This window comes from Adelges cooleyi, unplaced genomic scaffold, assembly GCF_023614345.1.
Source record: "Adelges cooleyi isolate 19-005CV unplaced genomic scaffold, UGA_ACOO_1.1 ACOO_flye_CR_arks_rails_tigmint_CR_PRNA_30, whole genome shotgun sequence".
NCBI classification, from domain to species: domain Eukaryota; kingdom Metazoa; phylum Arthropoda; class Insecta; order Hemiptera; family Adelgidae; genus Adelges; species Adelges cooleyi.
The window spans coordinates 22,265,524-22,286,176 of NW_026095971.1; the positions used below are offsets into that span (position 1 = coordinate 22,265,524).

Genomic DNA, 20,653 nt, shown 5'->3' on the forward strand with positions numbered 1-20,653 from the left:
CGTTCGATATTGCATTTGACGTCACGCATGTTAAAATTGGCATATACATAATATATATTAGACTGTTATTTTTCCTACGGCTTACCTATTCAATCAGTAGTAGCATATTCAAACAAAAAATCCACAAAATCTCAGATCCCTACCTCAGTTTTAAGTAATTCCTTGTGAAATTTATTTTTGTATTTGATTGACACAGGAAATTATAAAATTTAATTAATTCTTATTTTTAAATGAAAAAAGATTCATGGACTATTTTAAGTGCCATACTTAAAATACTTTTAATATTTCCCGATAGAATTTTTTTTAGCAAGTTTCCAGTTTTATTAGTTTCAATGGGTTGTAACTAAAAACCCATATTGTTACTATAAACAATAATATTATGGTGAATTATCAGAGCTTTAAGAGGGCGTCGCACCGCCTATTTTTAAGGAGTAAAGTACAGGCAATTTTTCACAAAATCTTAATTTAAAGGTTAAACTGTGATGTGTAATTATTAGTTCAATAACTAGGACTCTCTTTTGGTAGTTAATTTATTTTTTGGACTATCACAGCGAGACACTTGAAAGCGATTTAAAAATGTTTTTTCATCTCTAAATGTTTAAGCAGACTGAAACAAACTCGCTTAATTTTGGTTTTAGAGTAAAAGCACTCATTATAAAATTAAAAGAGAACAATATTCCAGAGGGCAAGACGGTGCGTTTTTTCCATTATTCCAAGTACAACGCTCAATACATATATTAGAAATAACGACTATTTTAACATTTTTAAATGACTGTAACTTTTCAAAAAAAATTTTTTTTTTAAAAACGCACTGTCTTGCCCTCCGGAATATTGTTTTCTTTTAATTTTTATAATGGGTGCTTTTACTCTAAAACCAAAATTAAGCGAGTTATTTTCAGTCTGCTTAAACATGTTTTTACCACTGAAAATCGCCGGTGCGACGCCCTCTTAAGGATATTTTTTCATACTGTTAACATTTTGATGAGTTTTCAAGTTACATTTTTTTTTTAATGAAAAATTTTTTTCTTCCCATACTGAAATCTTAGGGATTTATCATTTTATTAGTCTACTATCGGTGGAGGGGGGAACTAAAACATTTTATATATAATGTATTAGAATGTAAAAACCATTTTTGTTTTACTCCCCCCCCCCCCATCGATAATAGCCTAATGAAATAAGAAATCCCTAAAATTTCATATCCCTAGCATAGTATATATATGTATGTATCTATATTTCTTAAAGGCACACTCCAATGTGGCCCCTTAGTTATGCTTGTGGTAATGAAAAAAATGCTTCAGCACGAAATGCGATTATTAATAAAAAGTATACAAAAAGTATTTCATCAAAATGTAGGTAATTTACCTATGTATAAAAAGTATTATAAATGGTAATTTTGCCCTCTCGGATGAGTCAATGTTTCCGGTCGAAAATCAAAATAGTTACATGGCTCACACATTATGCATAGTGTAGTTCATTGATATAATATAATACCTATATATTTATATACACATTATTGTGTTATGTAAATGCGACTTTAGTGTCCAACAAAAAGTGTTTCTATTTTTTGAATGGATCCGGATAAGATCGCCAAAATACAGAAGGAACAGTAAGTAGATAAATAAAGAAAAGGAACAAAAAAAAAAATAAAGGAAAAATAAACGGAAGACCCCTTCCCAAGAAGTATGGTTTTAAAAAAAAAATAAAATAAACCGGAGGCCAGTCAGCATCTCTTGTTCAATCCATTCTTTCGGTGCATAGGCTTAAGACACGCTGCAGAAAACACAACCGTTTTATATAGTATTTCCACAGTCAATATAATGATTTTCGTGGTGGCCGTTATACTTTTTTTTATTATTTTCTGCATTTTCGACATCATCACTCCTGACAAGTATCCTGTTGGTAAGCTTCATTACATTACAATATAATATAGATACAAATAATTATTGGTGTTTTTCTCTAAGCTCTATGGGGTATAACACTGGAATGGTTTTACCCATGCAGTTGGTAGATTTCCATTAATTTCTAAGACGTTTTTTATTTAAATTATTTGTATACAAGTATATATATTTTAATTTTTTTTTTTTTTGAAAATTATTTACTATATCATTAGCTAGTTATTAAATGTACAAATCCACACAAAGTTATTATGCTTGTATAGTATTTATTTTACACTTATATTATATTCTTATAATCACTACTAATTTATGGATATTACTGAAACGACAACTTTAAGTTGTAATTGCAATACTAATACCACTGTGGTATTACCACATGGCGTGTATGCATACATTACTTATAATTAACAATATTTATTACCTAAGTTAATAGCTATAGTAAACATAAATTGCAAACATTGCAGTTGTGATCTAATCGGTTAAAAAAAAAAACGTTTAGGTAAATCGTAGAGTATTTGGTATTTTTAATAGGTACATTTTCTAGGCGTGAACAAAATATATTATTAATCACAGCTGTCGGCTGGTGATTAGTCCGTTTAAAAGGCGTTTTCTTAGTTAAAAGGATTAGTGCCTGGAAATGACGATAAAAATGCAAATGATCTCATAGATAATATACTTTAAATACAATGTAGAAAGTTATTCTTGTACTGCTGGGCCTATCAAATATGTTGGGTTTAACAAAAAAAAAAAAAATCATCTACACCATCATAGAATAGGTACCTACCTACCGATTACAATAAAGGCTATTCAAGGCCAGAGTAGGCACCGAGTGTGTATGCGGAGCCCTAACTTTCATAATATAATATGATAATTAACTATGTTTAATTCGTTTTATATGTTAACACAATTTATGGTGATTGCACAATACAACGATATCTGTGTGAGTATTGTAGCATCCGTAAGTGGTACCTAATGGGTGTTGCTGACCCTACATATATATATATTATTATTATTATTACAGTGTGACGGCCACAAAACAATGCACCTGTTATCCGAAAAGGGGTAGCACCGCTTTGGGATAATCATTAATTTGAACGGCGCATACAAATAAAAAAAAACACACACACACACACGGTGTGGTTAATGTTGATGATGGAAAACGTTGACCTAGATGCCAGTTAAGATCTTGAGATAGGTCAGGTGTAGGACGCTTTAAAAAAAAAACCCTTACGCCGTGCGCTTACTTTTTAAAAAAGAAACCAAACGTATACATTATATTATTATTATTATTATTATTATAGGTGGGCCGGATGATCGGGTAATAGATAAGAAAAAATGTGACGGCGGGTTTTGTAACGTCTAACGGTCTGAACACAGATAACATACATATTATATATAGGTGTATATAAGTAAGTACATTATATTCTGGGATGTGCCTACAGAGTCCAACGTGGCCCTCGGTACCACGTAGATGATTCCAGCACCGTTATTTAAGTGTGTTTAACATAATTGTAATGTATTTTAAAACGTCTCGAGGAGATACCTATTCAAATGGTGGCATTCAGCTGTAGTCGTGTATAGTTGTCAATACGGCGTTTCCAGTAGGTATAGATAGGTATGGGTACTCGTTTGTGAATGAGTTATGCAAAACCGTTTAATTTTTTTACTATTTCCACCCTGTTCGAAAATTCGCTGTTCACATAACAATATTTGAACGAAACACACGCCTGTGTAATGTATTCCCGCTATATTATGTGTACAATAGATGAAATCCTGATTACAAATGCTCGAATGTGTGTATCTACAATAAGACACATATATTCAATACGGTTGTGTCGAAATATTTGTATCTATTGTAAAAGCAAAAAAAAAAAAACTAAACCTTACAATCCGCTGTTGGTTCTATCAACAAACGTTGGTCATATTTGCCATTATAAAAGAGAAGCAACTCCAATAGAAATGTCAAATAGAAAACATTGAATGAATACTTGTATTTGTTTTCCTACACATACATTTACAAAAAGCTCGTTATTTCAAAAATTCGATTACAAGGAGTTAATTCACTTTTACAATGAACGACACATATCGTACTGTCTGTATCTATTAGTACCTATATATAGGTATTATTATTATTTTCTTCAGCTAACTGAATTTAAATGTTTACAAGCTCAAATCAGTTAAGCTTAAACATTTTAAATTTAAGTTATGCCTTTTGAAGAAAATAAAATAAATTTCCTAGAAAGAAATGTTTATATACTTGTAGTTGCACAAATAATATAACTTAACGTTAAAATGTTTTCATGAACTTTTTTTTTACAAGTTTAAAATCAGTTGAGCTGATTATAGTACTGTCAATAATTTATATTAACATTTATTGTAGTTATAAAAAATATTGTAAATCTTGGCTTGGAAACGCTTTTCTATTCAAGAATTTAATCATTAAAATTGAAAAAAAAAACACAATCTAGGGAAGAAAATTTAAATGTATAAGAAGCCAAAAGGTATAAGTGAGAGGGATTGTATTATAATAATTGTCAAGGAGATCAAAATTAAAATTATATTTTTTATACGTGATGATGTTTATCAAGTTTTCTTTAATATCTCGTTTGAAAATTGATCGAAAAATATGTCTCGTTGATAAATACCTAATATGATCAGAAACTTTTTTTTCGTTTAAAAGCTTTAAATTCGCTGCTGGTCTAAATAAATATTTTGTTCGTTCGTTTTTGGAAACTTCAAGTATAAGCTGTACTTTTTCTTTAAGTATACATTGAAAAATTATGGTTTCAAATTGCAATAAAGCTTATATTTATATGTATTTGTGTACAATTCAAATACAATTATTAAGTCGGCAGATACTAGATAATATTAGATCGACCTACCTTTAAAAAAAACTAAGTTAATAAAACAAATTTTAAACTTAAGTTGTGCCTTTTGAAACAATATAAAATAAATTTCCTGAAATATGTTTCTTATTAAATTTTTTTTTCTTCGTAAGCCTTAAATCAGTTAAGCTATCAAACTGTCAATTGTGTTGCAACAAATAGTGTACATTTTGAAGACCTTTTCAATGCCTGATCAGACAAAGTTAAGTTAGCGATGCCGAGGGAAAAAAGTATAAGCTAGACGAAATAACTCTCCAAATGGGCCATGAAGTGGTTGTTAGGCTTATTATGTAAATAATTGTGATGACACGAATTTTTTGTAATATTATTAAGTTATATGTATGTATGGTAAACTGTGAATTATTAATATAATAACATCATTATGAATAATTATAAACACCAAAAATATATTATACAAGAAATAAGTCTTTAAAATTATTCGTACGTTTTTGAAATTATTTTGCGCGGGAAGTTTCCTTATCACTAACTAACTAGTTAGTTGTAGATAAGATAAAGATAAGAGTTTTATCTTATCTGTGCTTCTAGTTTCGTATGGAAACGAGTACTCAAAAATATTATATCGTTTAAATTAAAACGGTTGTTTAATATTTTTAGGGCCCAAACGGTTTCCGTTGTTTGGCAGCTATTTGGAAATCCGAAAGTTGAGAAAGAAATTGGTGTTCTACCATTTGGTTTGGGACCATTTGGCTCAGCAATTCGGTCAGGTGTTCTCAGTGAAACTCGGTCGGATCGAAGCAGTCGTTGTGTCCGGATACGATGCCGTACGCCAAGTGCTGTGCAAAGATGATTTTGACGGTCGGCCGGACGGGTTCTTCTTTAGGTTCAGAGCGTTCTACAAGCGATTGGGTGAGTATTTTTTAAAAAAATTTTTCTCTACAAAATCTTACAGCAATGTTCAGACACGGTCGTGCTTTGTTAGGTATTGTATTCGTGGACGGACCGGTGTGGACCGAACAGCGAAAGTTTTGCATGCAGCATTTGCGCAAAATGGGATTGGGCGGCGATTTGATGGAGAGGCTCATCAGCGAAGAAGTAAATGATCTGATGTTGGACATTAAGAAAAGAAGCAACGTAAGTTGAACTGGAACAATTGACAATGCCGTGTTGGTGGACGTTTTCTATTGTCAATCTTTTTTTTTTAGAACGGTAACAAACAAATCGAGGTCTACGGATTGTTCGACGTGTCTGTGCTGAACGGCCTCTGGACCATGCTGGCCGGCCAAAGGTTCAACCTTTACGACGCCAAATTGGCGAAGCTAATGGAACTAGTGCACGTCAGCTTTAGAATGTTAGACATGTCCGGAGGCATATTGAACCAGATGCCGTTCATCAGATACTTGGCCCCAAAGTGTTCAGGATACAGAGACATAGAACACATACTCAACGAGTTCTATTCGTTTCTCAGGGTAGATGATAATCTGATTTTGAAACACACAGGGTTTGTAATATATATATATTGTGTTTTAATAGGGGTCGGTGGAGGAACACAAACACGAGGTTAGTGACGAGGACGATTTGATATGCGCGTTCCTTAAGGAGATCGAAAAGAACAAAGAGTCGACCAAATCTTTTTCCGAAGAACAACTGCTGGTTCTGCTGTTGGACCTGTTCTTGGCCGGTTCGGAGACTACAGGCAGCACTTTGTCGTTTGTCGTTCTTCACCTTCTCAGACACCAAGACGTGCAAGCCAAAGTCCACGCCGAACTCGACGCCATGGTCGGAGATCGTGAAGTCCTGTTGTCCGACAAAAACAAGTACGTCTTTGGAGTCTTTGGATTAGTTTTGAGTTCTACTATATACTTATATTCGTGTAATTTTACAGATTGACGTACCTCGAAGCCACGTTGATGGAAGTGCAGCGACACAGTAATGTAGCACCTTTGGCCATTGCGCACCGAACAGTGCGAAAAACCAGTTTGCAAGAGTACATCATTCCAAACGTAAGTTGATTGCAGAATATGTTCGTTAAGGACCAAAGGTTTTGGATTAAACGGACTGTATATTTGATGGAACTGTTAAAAAGGGATGTAAATTATGAACGTTAAAATTATAGGATGTTAAATATTGTTGGACAAGAGGATAAAGTTGATTTTAAGAGATGTTTGTTTTAAGCGTAGACCTAAACTTAGAGATTTTTTTAAATTTTCATAGCTGTGTAATTTATAAATAAATTTATTTACTCCCAGTTTTCATTGTCTATATCAACCTTATATCAAACTCTTATACATACCTACTCATGACTATAAATAGGTTAATTGGGTAAATTAGTTAATTTAGAATCCGTACATCAAATGCATACAATAAGAATCCTATCTAATTAAATTTAAACGTATTTTTATACACAGCTCAGTTATTTAACTAGCACATGAAATGAAATAAAGAACAAAGCTCTGTGTATTAACACTTCATATATAAATAATTTTGACATTTTGTAATTTGTAAGCAAAGCATTTCTATACGAACATGATAAATTTCTTATTTGAGTTGATTTTGGTGGAGTATCACATACTTATTCTTAACATCATTAGAAATTTACACATTTTTTAAAAAATGTTTTTTAGAATACACTGATTTTGGCAAGCATTTGGAGTGTTCACATGGACAAACAACATTGGGGAGACCCCGAGACGTTTCGACCGGAAAGGTTTCTAGATGGATCAGGAAAAATAATTAACGACAGTTGGTTCATACCTTTTGGAATTGGTATGTTACTTACAAATATCATACTGCTTGTTACCTATAATTAAGATAACTGATAAAATAACCCATGATTTCTAGGCAGGAGAAGATGTTTGGGTGAAGTATTAGCCAAGACCAATGTGTTCATGTTTGTTGCAAAATTGTTACAAAATTTTGAACTCCGAGTGCCAAATGGAGTCCAACTACCGACCAATCACCAAGAAGGAGTCACTATATCTCCATCTCCGTTTTCGGCTCTCTTTATACCGAGACGACATCATTTACATAATCATCAAAATAATAAAATATAACATCGACAAACCATCTCGATGAATACCAGCTAGCTCGATAATCTTTAAATAACAAATAAATTAATATTATAATATTTATTTACCGAAGAGTGAAGAACTGACAAACATAATATAAAATATATAGTAATACTCATTATATAACATGAAGTGTAATGACTTATGCTTTGGTCCTGCAAGTTCATACATTTGCTTGTTTTTATTGAATGGTTCAAAATAATAGAAAACATGCTAATTTTAGTTTTTCACCAATTTATATTATTTAATTAACTTAGAATATATTTTCCAACGGGCGACAACTAAAGAAATACGCATTTTTAAACAGATTTAAAACATATTAAATGCATACTTGATTACAAGCTAAATTTGTTTTGGAAACATGTATTTTAGGATTTAGCAGCTAGTTATTTCCATATTGTATGAACTTCCATGGCCTAGAGTTATTCTATTTAATTAACCCTTATTAAATATTATTATAACACCTAATTAATATATTTTGTTAAAACCGTGACAAAAATTGACATTTATTGTACAGCTTGAGATTATTTTTTTACATGTTTTAACACATAACTTTACACATATGACCTTACCGCGTACAATAATCTTTAATTTTTTTGCCATTGGGTACGTTACAGAATACACAACATGTAGGAAATTATTTTAATTTATTTATTATTTACAACTACAGGTATACTACCTTAAGTGTGTATTAACTACATTATGAGAATGTAATAAACTAATTTATTATTTTAGTAAATGAAGACGTGTTTTTTTTTTGTCTGCCTCCAAAATTAAATGTTTTTATATTAGCATATTATTATTATAGGTCTATGATTAACGATTATAGTAGCCTTGACAAAGTAAATAGATGTGGTAGCAACTTGTGTTTTGCAAAATATTATTTGAATTTATAGTATAATGTCAGTTAGTGTAACTATTTGATTTGTACGTCATGTTTTTTTTATATTTGATCTCATATTTTTATACATGTGGTTGAACAATTAATCTACCGATTGTTAGAAGGGGGATTTATGGTGTTTCGTTTTAAATAACCTCGTTTGCGAAACATGATTTTTAAATAATTATTGTATAAAAACAAAGTTTTGGCGCCAATCGCTCAAAATTCCTTTTAAAAACCCGCACAACAAACATATTTAAAGGGGTTCTAATACAGGGGGGTATCAGGACACTGTTCGCTTTAATACAGTCAAAACCTTTGATATTTCATTACTCATTAGTTAGCAGATTAATCTTGTATTTTTGAGGTGTTAATTTAGTTTTTTGAATGTTAATTAGTTGCATTTTGCAAAAAAAAAATTCAGCGGTTATCAAAAAAGCTGTTATCACTATAAAAACATGACATAACGCCATAGATAATATGCTTATCATATTCCTGATATGCCGCCTTGGGTGATAACAGAGGATTTTATGAAATTAATAATATATTTCACATAGTTAATAATTTATGTTTATATGATATAATATAAATCTTTTACTGTGTATTAAGACTTTTCAGATTCAATTCATTGAATCGGTATTTCGTCATGAGCTTTTGAAGCATTCTAGTGCGGTATTTCACCGGTTCTTCTTCTATAAAATATAGGTACAATCGATTGTATCACTATGGAGAAAATGAACGATGGTTCAAGTATTAAATGCGTTCCCGCCATCAATTTTGTACAGAAAATTACTGTGTACGAATCGAAAACTGTATGTAGATTTATTGTTTTAAAGCGGTAATAAAAAAATCGAATTTAGCAACTATGTATTTAATTGTAGCGATATTTTGTCGTTGGATCGAATAATGCACGAACAAAGTACCGTATTTTAAAAATTGATCGTACAGAAGGCCACGACTTGATGGTTGTTGACGACCAAGTGGAGTATTCTGAACAAGACATGATAAATGTATTAAGAATGGGCATACATAAAAATTTGAGGTTAAATAAAATAGCATCGGCTTTTGGCATCGTTGGTAAGTATATACTAGCATTATACTAGCTTAAAATGAGTTTGCAAGGTAATTTAGCAAAATTAAAAAAACATTTTTTTTTTGTATTTTTAAGGTTTTGTCAGGCTGCTTGAAGGATTTTATATGATTCTTATTACTAAACGTCGAAGAGTGGCGGTTATTGGACAGGAAATAATCTATAAAATAGAAAATACATCCATGATATATATTCCTAATGATGCATATAGGATTCCAAATATTAATGAACCCAGGTATTTGAAAATTTTTCAGAGTGTGGATTTATCAAGCAACTTCTATTTTAGGTATGTTAAAAAAATCCATTCGAGTCGCTTAATAATTATAAACATAGTTTTAATTGTTTTTATTTAGTTACAGCTACGATGTCACTCATACTCTTCAGGTCAATTTGGCTATTGCTCAAAACATTCCAAGTATTAACTAGTAATTTTTACATTATGCTTGAAAATTGATTTTTTGGTACTTTCCTGTTTGTCGAGGCTACATATTATAGTACAAACGTATTAGTGACTGTTTCGACCCTAATGTGTTTCCGTTGTCCACTTTACTTTTATAAAACATTTAAATATCAATATGAACAAATTGGAAGTACCGTTAATTGTCGGTTAATTTATATACTGTAATTAAATAACTGTTATTGTTATTTCAGAGTCTGAAAATTCCAGTGGCGATAAACTATTTGTTACTCGAAGTAAACCAAACAAAATATTTGTTTGGAATGATTATTTATTAAAAGACGTCCGAGATAAATTGCATCCAGATTGGATTTTGAACATAATGCACGGTTTTATAAGCCAAACCAATTTGTCGATTTTCGGCCGTCCAATATATATTACATTAATCGCAAGAAGATCAAATAGATACGCCGGAACGAGGTTTCTCAAGAGAGGAGCAAATACAAATGTAAATCTATAGTTTCCGTAGCCTTTGACATATTTCACGTTGCCTTTTTGCCATAGTCATTAATGTGTTTTCCGATAGGGAGAGGTTGGAAACGAAGTTGAAACGGAACAAATAGTACAAGACGTCGGAGTGAGTTGTAAGAATTACATGTACATTAGTTCTTTCTTGCAAATGAGGGGATCGGTGCCTGGATTATGGAGTCAGGACATGACGAAAATGGTACCGAAACCGACAATTATATTTGAATTGCCCGATCCGTTTCATGAAATATCTGGTATTATTTCGATACAACGGTTTTGTTTTTTTTTTAATCATCACTACTTAACCTGTACCGATTTTTAGGTGCGCATTTCAATAACATCTACAAAAGGTACGGATCTCCAAGCGTTATAATTAATTTGGTTAAGAAGCGTGAAAAAAAAGTTCACGAGTCACAGCTAAGCGATCATTTATCTTCGTCCGTAAGGTATCTGAATCAATTTTTACCGCCCAGCCATCATATTCAGTATATAAGTTTCGACATGGCCAGAATGAACAAAAGGTTAGTTTTGATTTTGTCATAAATGAATTTAATTTTTAGTTTATTTTTGTCTATTTTTTGTTTTTTTTTTACAGTAAAGATGTAAATGTTATGAGACGCCTCGATGAAATAGCTCGTATGGCTATCAATAAAACAGGTATATACATTAATAGTCCTCGCATTGTAGCAAAGCCATCGTTCGGGCATGAAAAAGACGGCATTATTCTACAGACTGGCATTATCAGAGTGAACTGCGTCGATTGTTTAGACCGAACCAACACGGCACAATTTGCCCTTGGAAAGTGCGCACTGGCGTACCAAGTAATTTTTTTTTAAATTTAAATATCTTAAAACAACGGTAATAAGGTTAAACAATAGCGGTTGTCAAATTTTTGTTTTGTTTCTAGTTGTATTATTTAGGTATACTGGAAACTCCTTCGATAGAATACGACACAGACTGCGTTCGGTTATTAGAAGTATCTTACGAAGACCACGGCGATACGTTAGCCTTGCAATACGGTGGATCTCAATTAATTCATCGTATTAAAACCTATCGTAAAACCGCCCCGTGGACATCGCAAGGCAATGATATCATGCAGACGTTGAGTCGTTATTACAGCAATACCTTTTCTGGTTAGGTTAAAATTAATATTATTAACACATTAATAATATTATTCTCGCAGTATTTTTTAATAACCCATTTTTTTTTGGTCCCCCCACAGATACTGAAAAACAAAACGCGATTAATTTGTTTTTGGGATTGTTCGTGCCAAACGAAAATCAACCCGCAATATGGGAACAAAACTATGACTATTATTTACATCATCCAGAGACCGTGGTGTATTCCTCTAATTCTAAGTAAATATTTTTAATTAATTGTCACGTATTATTCGTATGGATTAAAATGTTTGCAATGATAATTTCTGTTCTGTTGCACAGCTCACCGTTGACTCAGTGGTGGGACGATTGTGTTTTGGATTGTTTGCCTCTATCTTGCATGGAGAACACAAAACAATGTTCTGAATTATATCCGTCGGTTACATTGAAGGCCGACGAACACGATAGTTTCGCTTCGTTCTACAGATTAGACGAGTTCAGTGTGATGTCCGAGAGTTATGCATTTGAAATAAATCATTCTGTCAGGTGTGTTCATATTTATTTAGGTTTAATTTGTTTTAGTTTTACTTTTGTATTCGAATATACTTGCCAGATTCAATAATATTTTTAACTATTATTGTTGTTGTTTTACACGGTATGTTTTTGTATTATATTTCAGAGATTTTATGCCAAATTGTGTAACAGATTTTAGTCCGTTTTCGATGAGAATCAGGCCGGGCAGAAAGTGGGAGCAAATATCGGACAAAACCAAAAATCCATCAATGACTGGAAGTTCTTCTACAAATTCTATAAATTCGAGTAGCAGGTAAAATCATTATAATTATTGTTAAGTATCGTTGTACTTTTGTTTTATTATATTATGTACAGTTAATTTTAACAATAATATTGTGTCGTAGTTGTGGAACTAGCGAAAGCGATGATGATACTAACTTTTCTAAACGCACCGAATCTCTTAACGCAGTGTCTAAAGAAAATTCGGCGACGTTCGATTTGCAAGTCGAGCAGATAAGTAACTATGGAATTAATTTGGCCTCGATAAAACCAAATGATATTGCCATCTATAAAAAGTAATTTCCCCAAGTGTTATTAAATGTAACATGTATAATTTTGCTTACAACCTACGATTTAAAAATACTTTACAATACATGAGATTTTTTTTTTTAATCATTCAAGGTATGTACTGATGGCGAGTAACCCATCGACTGTTATATCTGTCGTACAAAACGTTCAACCGAGGTACGACAGTTCGTTTAGCGTTGCCGTACCGGTAGTCAGTAGCTCTACTACACAACTCTACGCTTCATACGTAGAAAAGGGATTAAACGGTATAACCAAATGTAATGACGCTACTATATTTGAGTATAGGAATTACGTCCAATGTAATAATTAATGTATAATAATTATTGGCATAAGACAACTCGAATTTTTTTTAAGCAGACTATATCAAACTACTAGTTTTTGGTTGACAAATAATGTGCATTTTATTTTATTTTAAGAATAGTAACGTTGGTCATTTAAATGTGTTTGTATGTCATTTATTACTTTGATGTATTGAATTTGTTAAATTAGAATGAAAACAAAATTGTTAGATTTTTTAAAAATAATGTAGAACTATAATTATTTTTATATTTCTAAAATATTATTTAAAATCTAACTTATAGTATTATTAATTGCTATTTTTATTTATAACAGAAATTTTATTGTTATTTCAGATATTTTTTATCTATATATATATTTTTTTTATATTATGTACACCATATTTGTAGGTACTGTTTTTAATAGTCGTTATTGTTATTAAATTATTTATTTCCAATCAGTTATTGTTTTTGTTGACATCCAAAACAACAATATTATTAATTAAAATATATCTAAATAGTAAGGTATTATTTTTATGCAATTTTTGCTATATTTATTAGCAAGAAATACTAATGGCTCTCTAAAAGTGCTTGAGGTTATACAGGGTGTTTCACAAAATTGTGACAAAATGAAATAACTTTTGTTCTAGTGAATATTTTTCAAAGTTAATTTATACTCATTTGCGCTATAAATACACTGTTTTTATTGCTCTTAATTGTTTTACTTGTTTAAATTTTTTTAAGTTTAAGATTTATTATTAAGTACAATTTGTGCCGAGACCAGAAGAAAGGCACATTTAACATTTTTAACGTTACAAGAAAAATCTAAATAAAGTTTTAAATTTTAAATACATATTTTAATAAAAACCAAATGATTATTATTGAGTCACATAATTCACAAATTCTACAATGCATATTATAACATTTTTATGGATGTGCAATAAAATTTGTTTGAGCGTTAATCGGGGACAATTTTATAAACTCAATGATGAATATATTATATTACAAAATGTAGTTAACAAATGACAATTTAACAAGACAAGTAAGTAGGTAAATCATTGACAAAAATCTCCCAATACAGAGGATGGAGCAAATATGATTATTTTTACCTGTACAAGTTTTGATCAATTTTTAGGCCATTCCAGGTAAATGTATCCCCTTTAATCCCCCCCCCCCACTCACCCCCTCTGTTTTATATAGTTCTTGTGGATGAAATTTGGTTACAACAACAACATTATACTTAAACACATTTATCGACGAGACGCGGTTACCATAGTACTAACAAATGGCACATGGCAACCTCATGCTTGTAAGGAACGGTTTCCTTATAGACCTCTCACGGGTAATCAATATTAAACCAAGTACTGTTTGTGTGGTTCTTCTATTTGTCTGCCTGCTTATTTTTTTTTTTTTTTTGTTTACTTAGGTATTTGTTTTGTTAAAAAAAAATGTACAACAAGTCGTAGAGCCGACGGTCAAAAGTGTATTGAAAATAAGTGGAAAAAAAAAATAATGTCCAATTGCTAAAATGTAATAAATTAAACAGCCGCAATATATAATATCTAATACAGTTTTAATACCGTGTGTCGATTGTGTGAGTGTGTAAACAATGAAGAAGACAACACAAACGACCCAAAAGTTTATGATAGACAATAGAGGTGGTCGTCGATCAGAGGCAGTAGATCAAAACGATTATCCGCCACTTTTCAGTGATCACACCTGGACCAAATCCGTACCGTTTTGTGTAATACACATTTAAAAATATTAATACATGTAGATGTAGAGTAGAAGAGCAAAAAAAAACACCTAAAAAGAAATGGCACAGTGTAAAAAAAAAAAAAAATGCACCCTTACAATACTGTTTTAATAGCAATTGAAACGCTTATAATAGAACAAGGCCAATTTTTAAATTTTGGTTTTTTCAGGAGACAAAGACTTTATAATTTTACCCAATTTATTTACCTGCTAATGGGTCCATTTAAAATTGTAAAATTGGCCCTTTGTTCTAATCAAAACTATTAAAATTGAGAGTTTATATTTATTTAGTAACAACACTTGTTTTATACATAAAGAAATGTAACATTTGTATCACAAAACTATACATACATGGTTAAAAAAATATCAAAAAAGTGTCATATAAAAGGCAATATTAACTTTGAGAATATTACAACATTTAAAAGTAGTTATGACAATATTTTACTTAGCAAGATTTTTTTAATTTATGGTTGTACTTTGGTTTATAAAATACACTTATTAGGTCCAAGTTCTAGTAAAATAAAAATTATGTTTTCTTATTACAGTATACAATATGTTATATCGAATAATAATTTTAAAAAAATACATTTTTAAAAGACAAAACGCATTTTTCAAAAAAAGCCCAATTGGGCTCTTGTTTAGAACAAGTGTCTCAAGTGTGTTAACTTTGATTGTCATTAAGCATGTTCTTTGGTAATCATCTATTTTATTCCCTATTTGTAACAGCTCTTTATTTATAATTAGAAACCAGGAACTAGAGTTGCGCAAATTCTTATTCGAATACAGATTTATATTTGAATAAAACATTTTTTTTTATATAATATACCTACTGAATTTATATATATATTGTATATGTATTTTTTTTATTAAGGCTTCAATTACAAAGATTATTAGCGAAATTATTTAAATGTATTATAATTTATTATATTTAGGTATACAAAAAATGTTTTATAAAAATAATTACCTACTAAAAAAAGCACCATCAAACTATTTAAACGATATTTTAAAACAAATTATCCGAATAAAATATTATTTGAATAATTATTTTCAAACAACTTTCACTTGACTAATGTGTTATCTGGATACCATTTTATTCGAATGGTCCACAACAAGTATTTTACACATTAACTTGTCATACATATGGGTCAAAACACCAAATAATGTTTAGAGTGATCCCCATCGAATTTTTGGAAAATTACACTGCATGTCTGTTATGATGAAAAAAGTGTTCTCAAATCAAAGTCGTTAAAATTGAGTTTGCAGTCTAAACAGTTGTTTGTTTTTTTTCTTGTTGTCCAAAATTTGCGAATTATTCAGAGAATGCTGAGATGATTTTACATAAAATGTGTACATTACAAATTGGGTTAGGATCACTTTTCAAAATTTGAAAACACTTTTTTCATCATTTTGACTTGCACACATATATCTATATATATATATATTATATACTTAAATACCTATCGTTCACAGCACAGGGTTAACCAGATAAAGCCAACCGGATCTATCGGCCGGAACTATAGGCTGGAGTTGGAAAGGCGTTTGCGAAAAATCAACCAAGTCCGCGAAAAAGGGTTAAAAGTGAAAATTTTGGACGACCACAAGCACATTATTATAAGACGGCTACCTGCTCCAAGTAAAACAGGTACAAAACGCAAAGTCCAAAACCGAGAGGACGAATCAACAGCTGTTGCCAAACACAGACCAGGCGTGGTACCTTTAAAGGTTAAATACAACAATATCATATAATGTGCAATTAGTTTGTGACTATACTTGTTGTGAATATTGATGATGTTGTTGTTTAGGATCTACTGTCCGGCAAGTATCACGAAGAAAGGGCAAAGGTGTTGGCGGAAAGTAGAAAAACCGAAGAAAATAAAAAAGCAAAAACTACGAAAAAGACGATTTTACCACAAAAGTACTTACATTAAACAGCTATAATTAATATTGTATCTGTTATTTTTTTTGATCAACGCCTCTATATGACCTTTAGTTACAGGGCTTTTTTGCAGACTTGTGCCGCGTTAAATCCGGATGAACAATTAGATATACTGAAAAACAAATGGAGAAATGTGAACCGCAACCAAACGTTGACTAAAGAAGACAGCGAACGAATTAATTACTACTTGAACAATGTACGTTGGCCACTTGCCAGTTGCAAGGTTTTTTATATTTGATTGAAACAACAATTTTACCAAATCTTGTAAATACTAAAATATTATGTACAAAACAAGGATTTTGGCTATAAAAATTTGGTTGGGTATCGTTTTTGACGTCTCCATTCTACATAGGCTATTATTTGAATAAATCAATATTATGTTGTCTAAGATGTCTAAGATGCTGATGTTGTGTTTTTACAGGGCATTACAGACGATGCATACGAACGGTTTCCACAACAAGTATTGGTAAAATTAAAAAAAAATCGCGTTGAACTAAATCTTATAAAAAAGTGAGTAGACTACCGGATTTTGTAAGTGTGTTGGTACGGGCATTTTTAATATTAATTTCAAAATAAAACTTTAGTGTACTCGAATACTAGTACAGCAATACGCAAGGGCGACCGAGGGTGAAAATTTAAGAGGGGGACGCCTTGATTTTAGTTAAAAATCAAAATCACTATTTTCAAGTGTATTTTCAAAAATAATAATCTCATCATAAGCAAATTGTATTATACCGCATTACACATTTTTACACTCAACTAATTGAACACATGATTTTGGGATATCAATTGATTTTGACTCACAGAGAAGTTAGGGGGGAGTTGTCCTTCCCTGCCCCTCCATCTGTGGGCTTTATTGAACTAATTCAAAGTCTGTGTAGATAATTATTATTTAAAATAAATAGTTGTTTAAAATGATAAAAATTAAACAATCTTAAGGTATAATTGTACTAACATATATATATATATATATATATAATATATAAACCCGCAGTGGAAACCTAACGACTAAAAGCAAAACATCTATTTTTAAGCAGAGTTGTGCAAATTCTTTTAATAATCAAGTTTATTCAAATTAAAACGTTATTCGCATATTTTGTTTACAATTTATTCGGATAAAAAAATTGTTTTCCTGTATACAGGGTGTCCACAAAGATTAGACAAATTAAATTTATTTTTCTTAGTAAATATTTTTTAAAAATTATTTCATACTCATTTTCGCTATAAAAAACGTGGTTTTTATTGCACTTGACAATTTTACTTTTTTTGTTATATTTAAAAAAAAAAAATCAAGATAACCATTTTATTGAGAATAATTTGCAGCAAAAATGTTGACTGGTCGACAAGTAGTTATGGGTAATTAAATAAGTTATTTAAGTTGTATATATATATATATATATATATTAAAATAACTATTTACCGCACCCCACCTCCCGTCCTTTAACTTTTTATAACTGAAAAAGTAATAATCCAAAATTGCGGTTGTCGATCGGTGAAAAATCTCAGCAAATCATTCTCAATAAAATGGCTATCTTGAATTAAAAAAAAAAAAACTGTAACAAATATATTTACCTAACGTTGGCTATCGTTTACAGGCATAGTTTTATCGCTGCGAATTTAGATAACGAAGTGCGCCATAATTACACAACGGCCAGTCGTAAGATAATATTGGATTACATACTTAAGGATCCTGATGAGCTGAAAAGACTGCAAATCACAAAATACCACTTGCCCGAGCACCCGACAATGCTTGTTAGAGGTCCTGTACCGTGGCACCATATGACAGCCATCAAACGGGAACAGCTTAGGCACAGTTTGTACATTTTCAAAGAGCCAATTCTTATGTTGGACAGAATATGGGAAAAGTAATATAGGATGTTTAAAACCAAATTTTTCGCGTATATCATAGCTGTCTCGTTGTAGGTATTCCGAAGGCTTCATATTTTCCATTGATACGTTAAAAACGAACGGTATGCCCATCGGACCGGTTGGGTTGCAAGAGTTCCTCGACAAATCGTGCCGGCAGTTTAGAAGTCAGCTCGTTAACAAGTAAACAAGTTTAAATAAAATTATAAAACCCAGTTCGGTATATTATAGTCTTGTACCGCGATAGATGGTTGGTAGAATGTGCTGAGCTTTTTAAAGACACGAGGCATCTGTATCGAGATGTATTGCCTGCACGCGGAATGGAAGTTTCCAAGTATCAAGTCGACAAGTTTTTCGACTGTGTTTCGGCCACCATGTCCAGGCAATTACGACAGATTGTTTTCAAATCGTTAAATCATTTCATGGAATACATACACGACTTCAAGGTGAACACTGTTTAGGTGTAGCCCGTGTAGGTATATTTAACTCCGGTGCATTTGTTCATATTATGCGTTTCATTTAGGACGGCAATGCTCTGAATACAGAATACAAAGAAAACATGTTCATAAATTGGCCTTTTTTCATTTTAAAAGCAATACCCGATCCCAGTTCGACTAAAATACTATTTGAACCGTCTTACGAAGTGTGCTTGGATCTGTTGCTGTCAATCCCGAAGGAAATCGTTAAAACTGTCGAAGATATGCCCAGAATAGAACAGCTGTTAATAAAAGGTACTTGGTAGTTGTACAATAACTATGATCTACTCACTCACATATTGATCCAACGTGACGGTCAAAACTCAGAGTATAATCATCCAATTGTATAGAGTTAAAAGGCGATTCAACGATGGTCCTAAAGAATGTGTACGAGTCCGAAGAAGAAGTACAAACCATGCTGTTGGAAATCAGACAAATATTAGAAAACAATTTTCCAGGTCCAGAAAAATACATAACTTATTATCAAACGTACACATATTTGATAGACGGAACTGAAGCCAAATTGCTGGATGATTTTTTTTCGATTGAACCGTTTCCTTTATTAAACGTTTGTCGTTTTAAATTATTTACTTAATATACTTTAAAACTGATCTAAACAAATTTAGTTATTATTTATTTAAATGGATTACCGTTTAGGACTTCAACGATTGGGTCATTAAGTATACAACTATAAAAGATAGCTTTTGCAATGTAAAAAATCAAGCTCAGTTAAACTTAATGATGTTGGACGTGTCCGAAGTGAATCAGAACATAAAAAGTAACATTGACGCGTTAAAAAATAAAATTCTCGACTACTATATGAATCTGACTCGAAAAAACATATCCGAGTAATACAGCCATTCATTGGATGTAATAGAGCGATTTGGGTTTTAACCACTTTTTGAATTTTTTCTCAGCATAAGTGTTACGTTCGAAAAAATGGCAGCCAAGGCTTCGGAAATGCCGGACACTATCGAGGATTTAGTTGAGCTAAGTAATTATGTGACTGAATGCCGTGATAGCACACTGCTTAAAATGAAAACCCAGTTGCAAACAGTTGGAGAATATATAATGTTTCTTTTTGACTACACCGAATTCGACGGTAAACGCTGAAATATATGTGATCCAGTCTGAAACTAAACCCCGTTGTACTTACTGATATAGATGAAGATATAAATTTGTCATCACGGGTGTATCGGTGGCCACAAGAAATTGACCAATTCCTGGATTTGGCTACGAGCCGGGTAATCCAAAAGAAAGGCGTAGTCGAAGGCCAATTGAAAACTAAAAAAACCGAATTCGAGCTAGAGTATAATATTTTTAAATTATTTTTAAAAAAACAACAGCTTTTAATAGGAAACTAATGTGTTTTGTGCAGTCTGAAAAATCATCTGAAATTATTGGAGAGCCTCAAAAGAAAAGATCCGCCGATTTTGACGAATGAAG

General features: G+C 31.5%; 3 protein-coding genes across 4 annotated transcripts; all 3 read left to right on the plus strand.

Moving 5' to 3' along the window:
• Positions 1-1,759: 1,759 nt before the first annotated feature.
• LOC126838167 (methyl farnesoate epoxidase-like) lies at positions 1,760-8,490 on the plus strand. Its single transcript, XM_050572339.1, has 8 exons — positions 1,760-1,899; positions 5,396-5,647; positions 5,721-5,872; positions 5,944-6,207; positions 6,272-6,555; positions 6,624-6,741; positions 7,363-7,504; positions 7,580-8,490. Exons 1-8 carry the CDS (start codon positions 1,818-1,820, stop codon positions 7,789-7,791), a joined length of 1,506 nt encoding a protein of 501 aa, XP_050428296.1. The 5' UTR covers positions 1,760-1,817; the 3' UTR covers positions 7,792-8,490.
• A 727-nt stretch (positions 8,491-9,217) lies between these two features.
• Positions 9,218-13,384, plus strand: LOC126838162 (polyphosphoinositide phosphatase). 2 transcript variants are annotated; one of them, XM_050572330.1, is made up of 14 exons: positions 9,218-9,498; positions 9,568-9,763; positions 9,855-10,062; positions 10,130-10,191; positions 10,428-10,681; positions 10,760-10,955; positions 11,024-11,222; positions 11,297-11,522; positions 11,609-11,834; positions 11,924-12,059; positions 12,141-12,344; positions 12,478-12,624; positions 12,716-12,886; positions 12,993-13,384. In XM_050572330.1, exons 1-14 carry the CDS (start codon positions 9,412-9,414, stop codon positions 13,207-13,209), a joined length of 2,529 nt encoding a protein of 842 aa, XP_050428287.1. In that variant the 5' UTR covers positions 9,218-9,411; the 3' UTR covers positions 13,210-13,384. The 2 variants fall into 2 exon arrangements, with proteins under 2 accessions (XP_050428287.1, XP_050428288.1); XM_050572331.1 differs by lacking the exons at positions 9,218-9,498; positions 9,568-9,763 and having other exon boundaries at positions 9,939-10,062; positions 10,130-10,201.
• A 1,075-nt stretch (positions 13,385-14,459) lies between these two features.
• On the plus strand, positions 14,460-20,651 carry LOC126837952 (dynein axonemal heavy chain 3-like). The gene is made up of 11 exons (XM_050571974.1): positions 14,460-14,483; positions 16,732-16,844; positions 16,920-17,061; positions 17,287-17,375; positions 18,461-18,730; positions 18,789-18,914; positions 18,979-19,177; positions 19,255-19,462; positions 19,558-19,775; positions 19,865-19,966; positions 20,586-20,651. The coding sequence occupies exons 1-11, from the start codon at positions 14,460-14,462 to the stop codon at positions 20,649-20,651; spliced, it is 1,557 nt and encodes a 518-aa protein (XP_050427931.1).
• Positions 20,652-20,653: the final 2 nt, after the last annotated feature.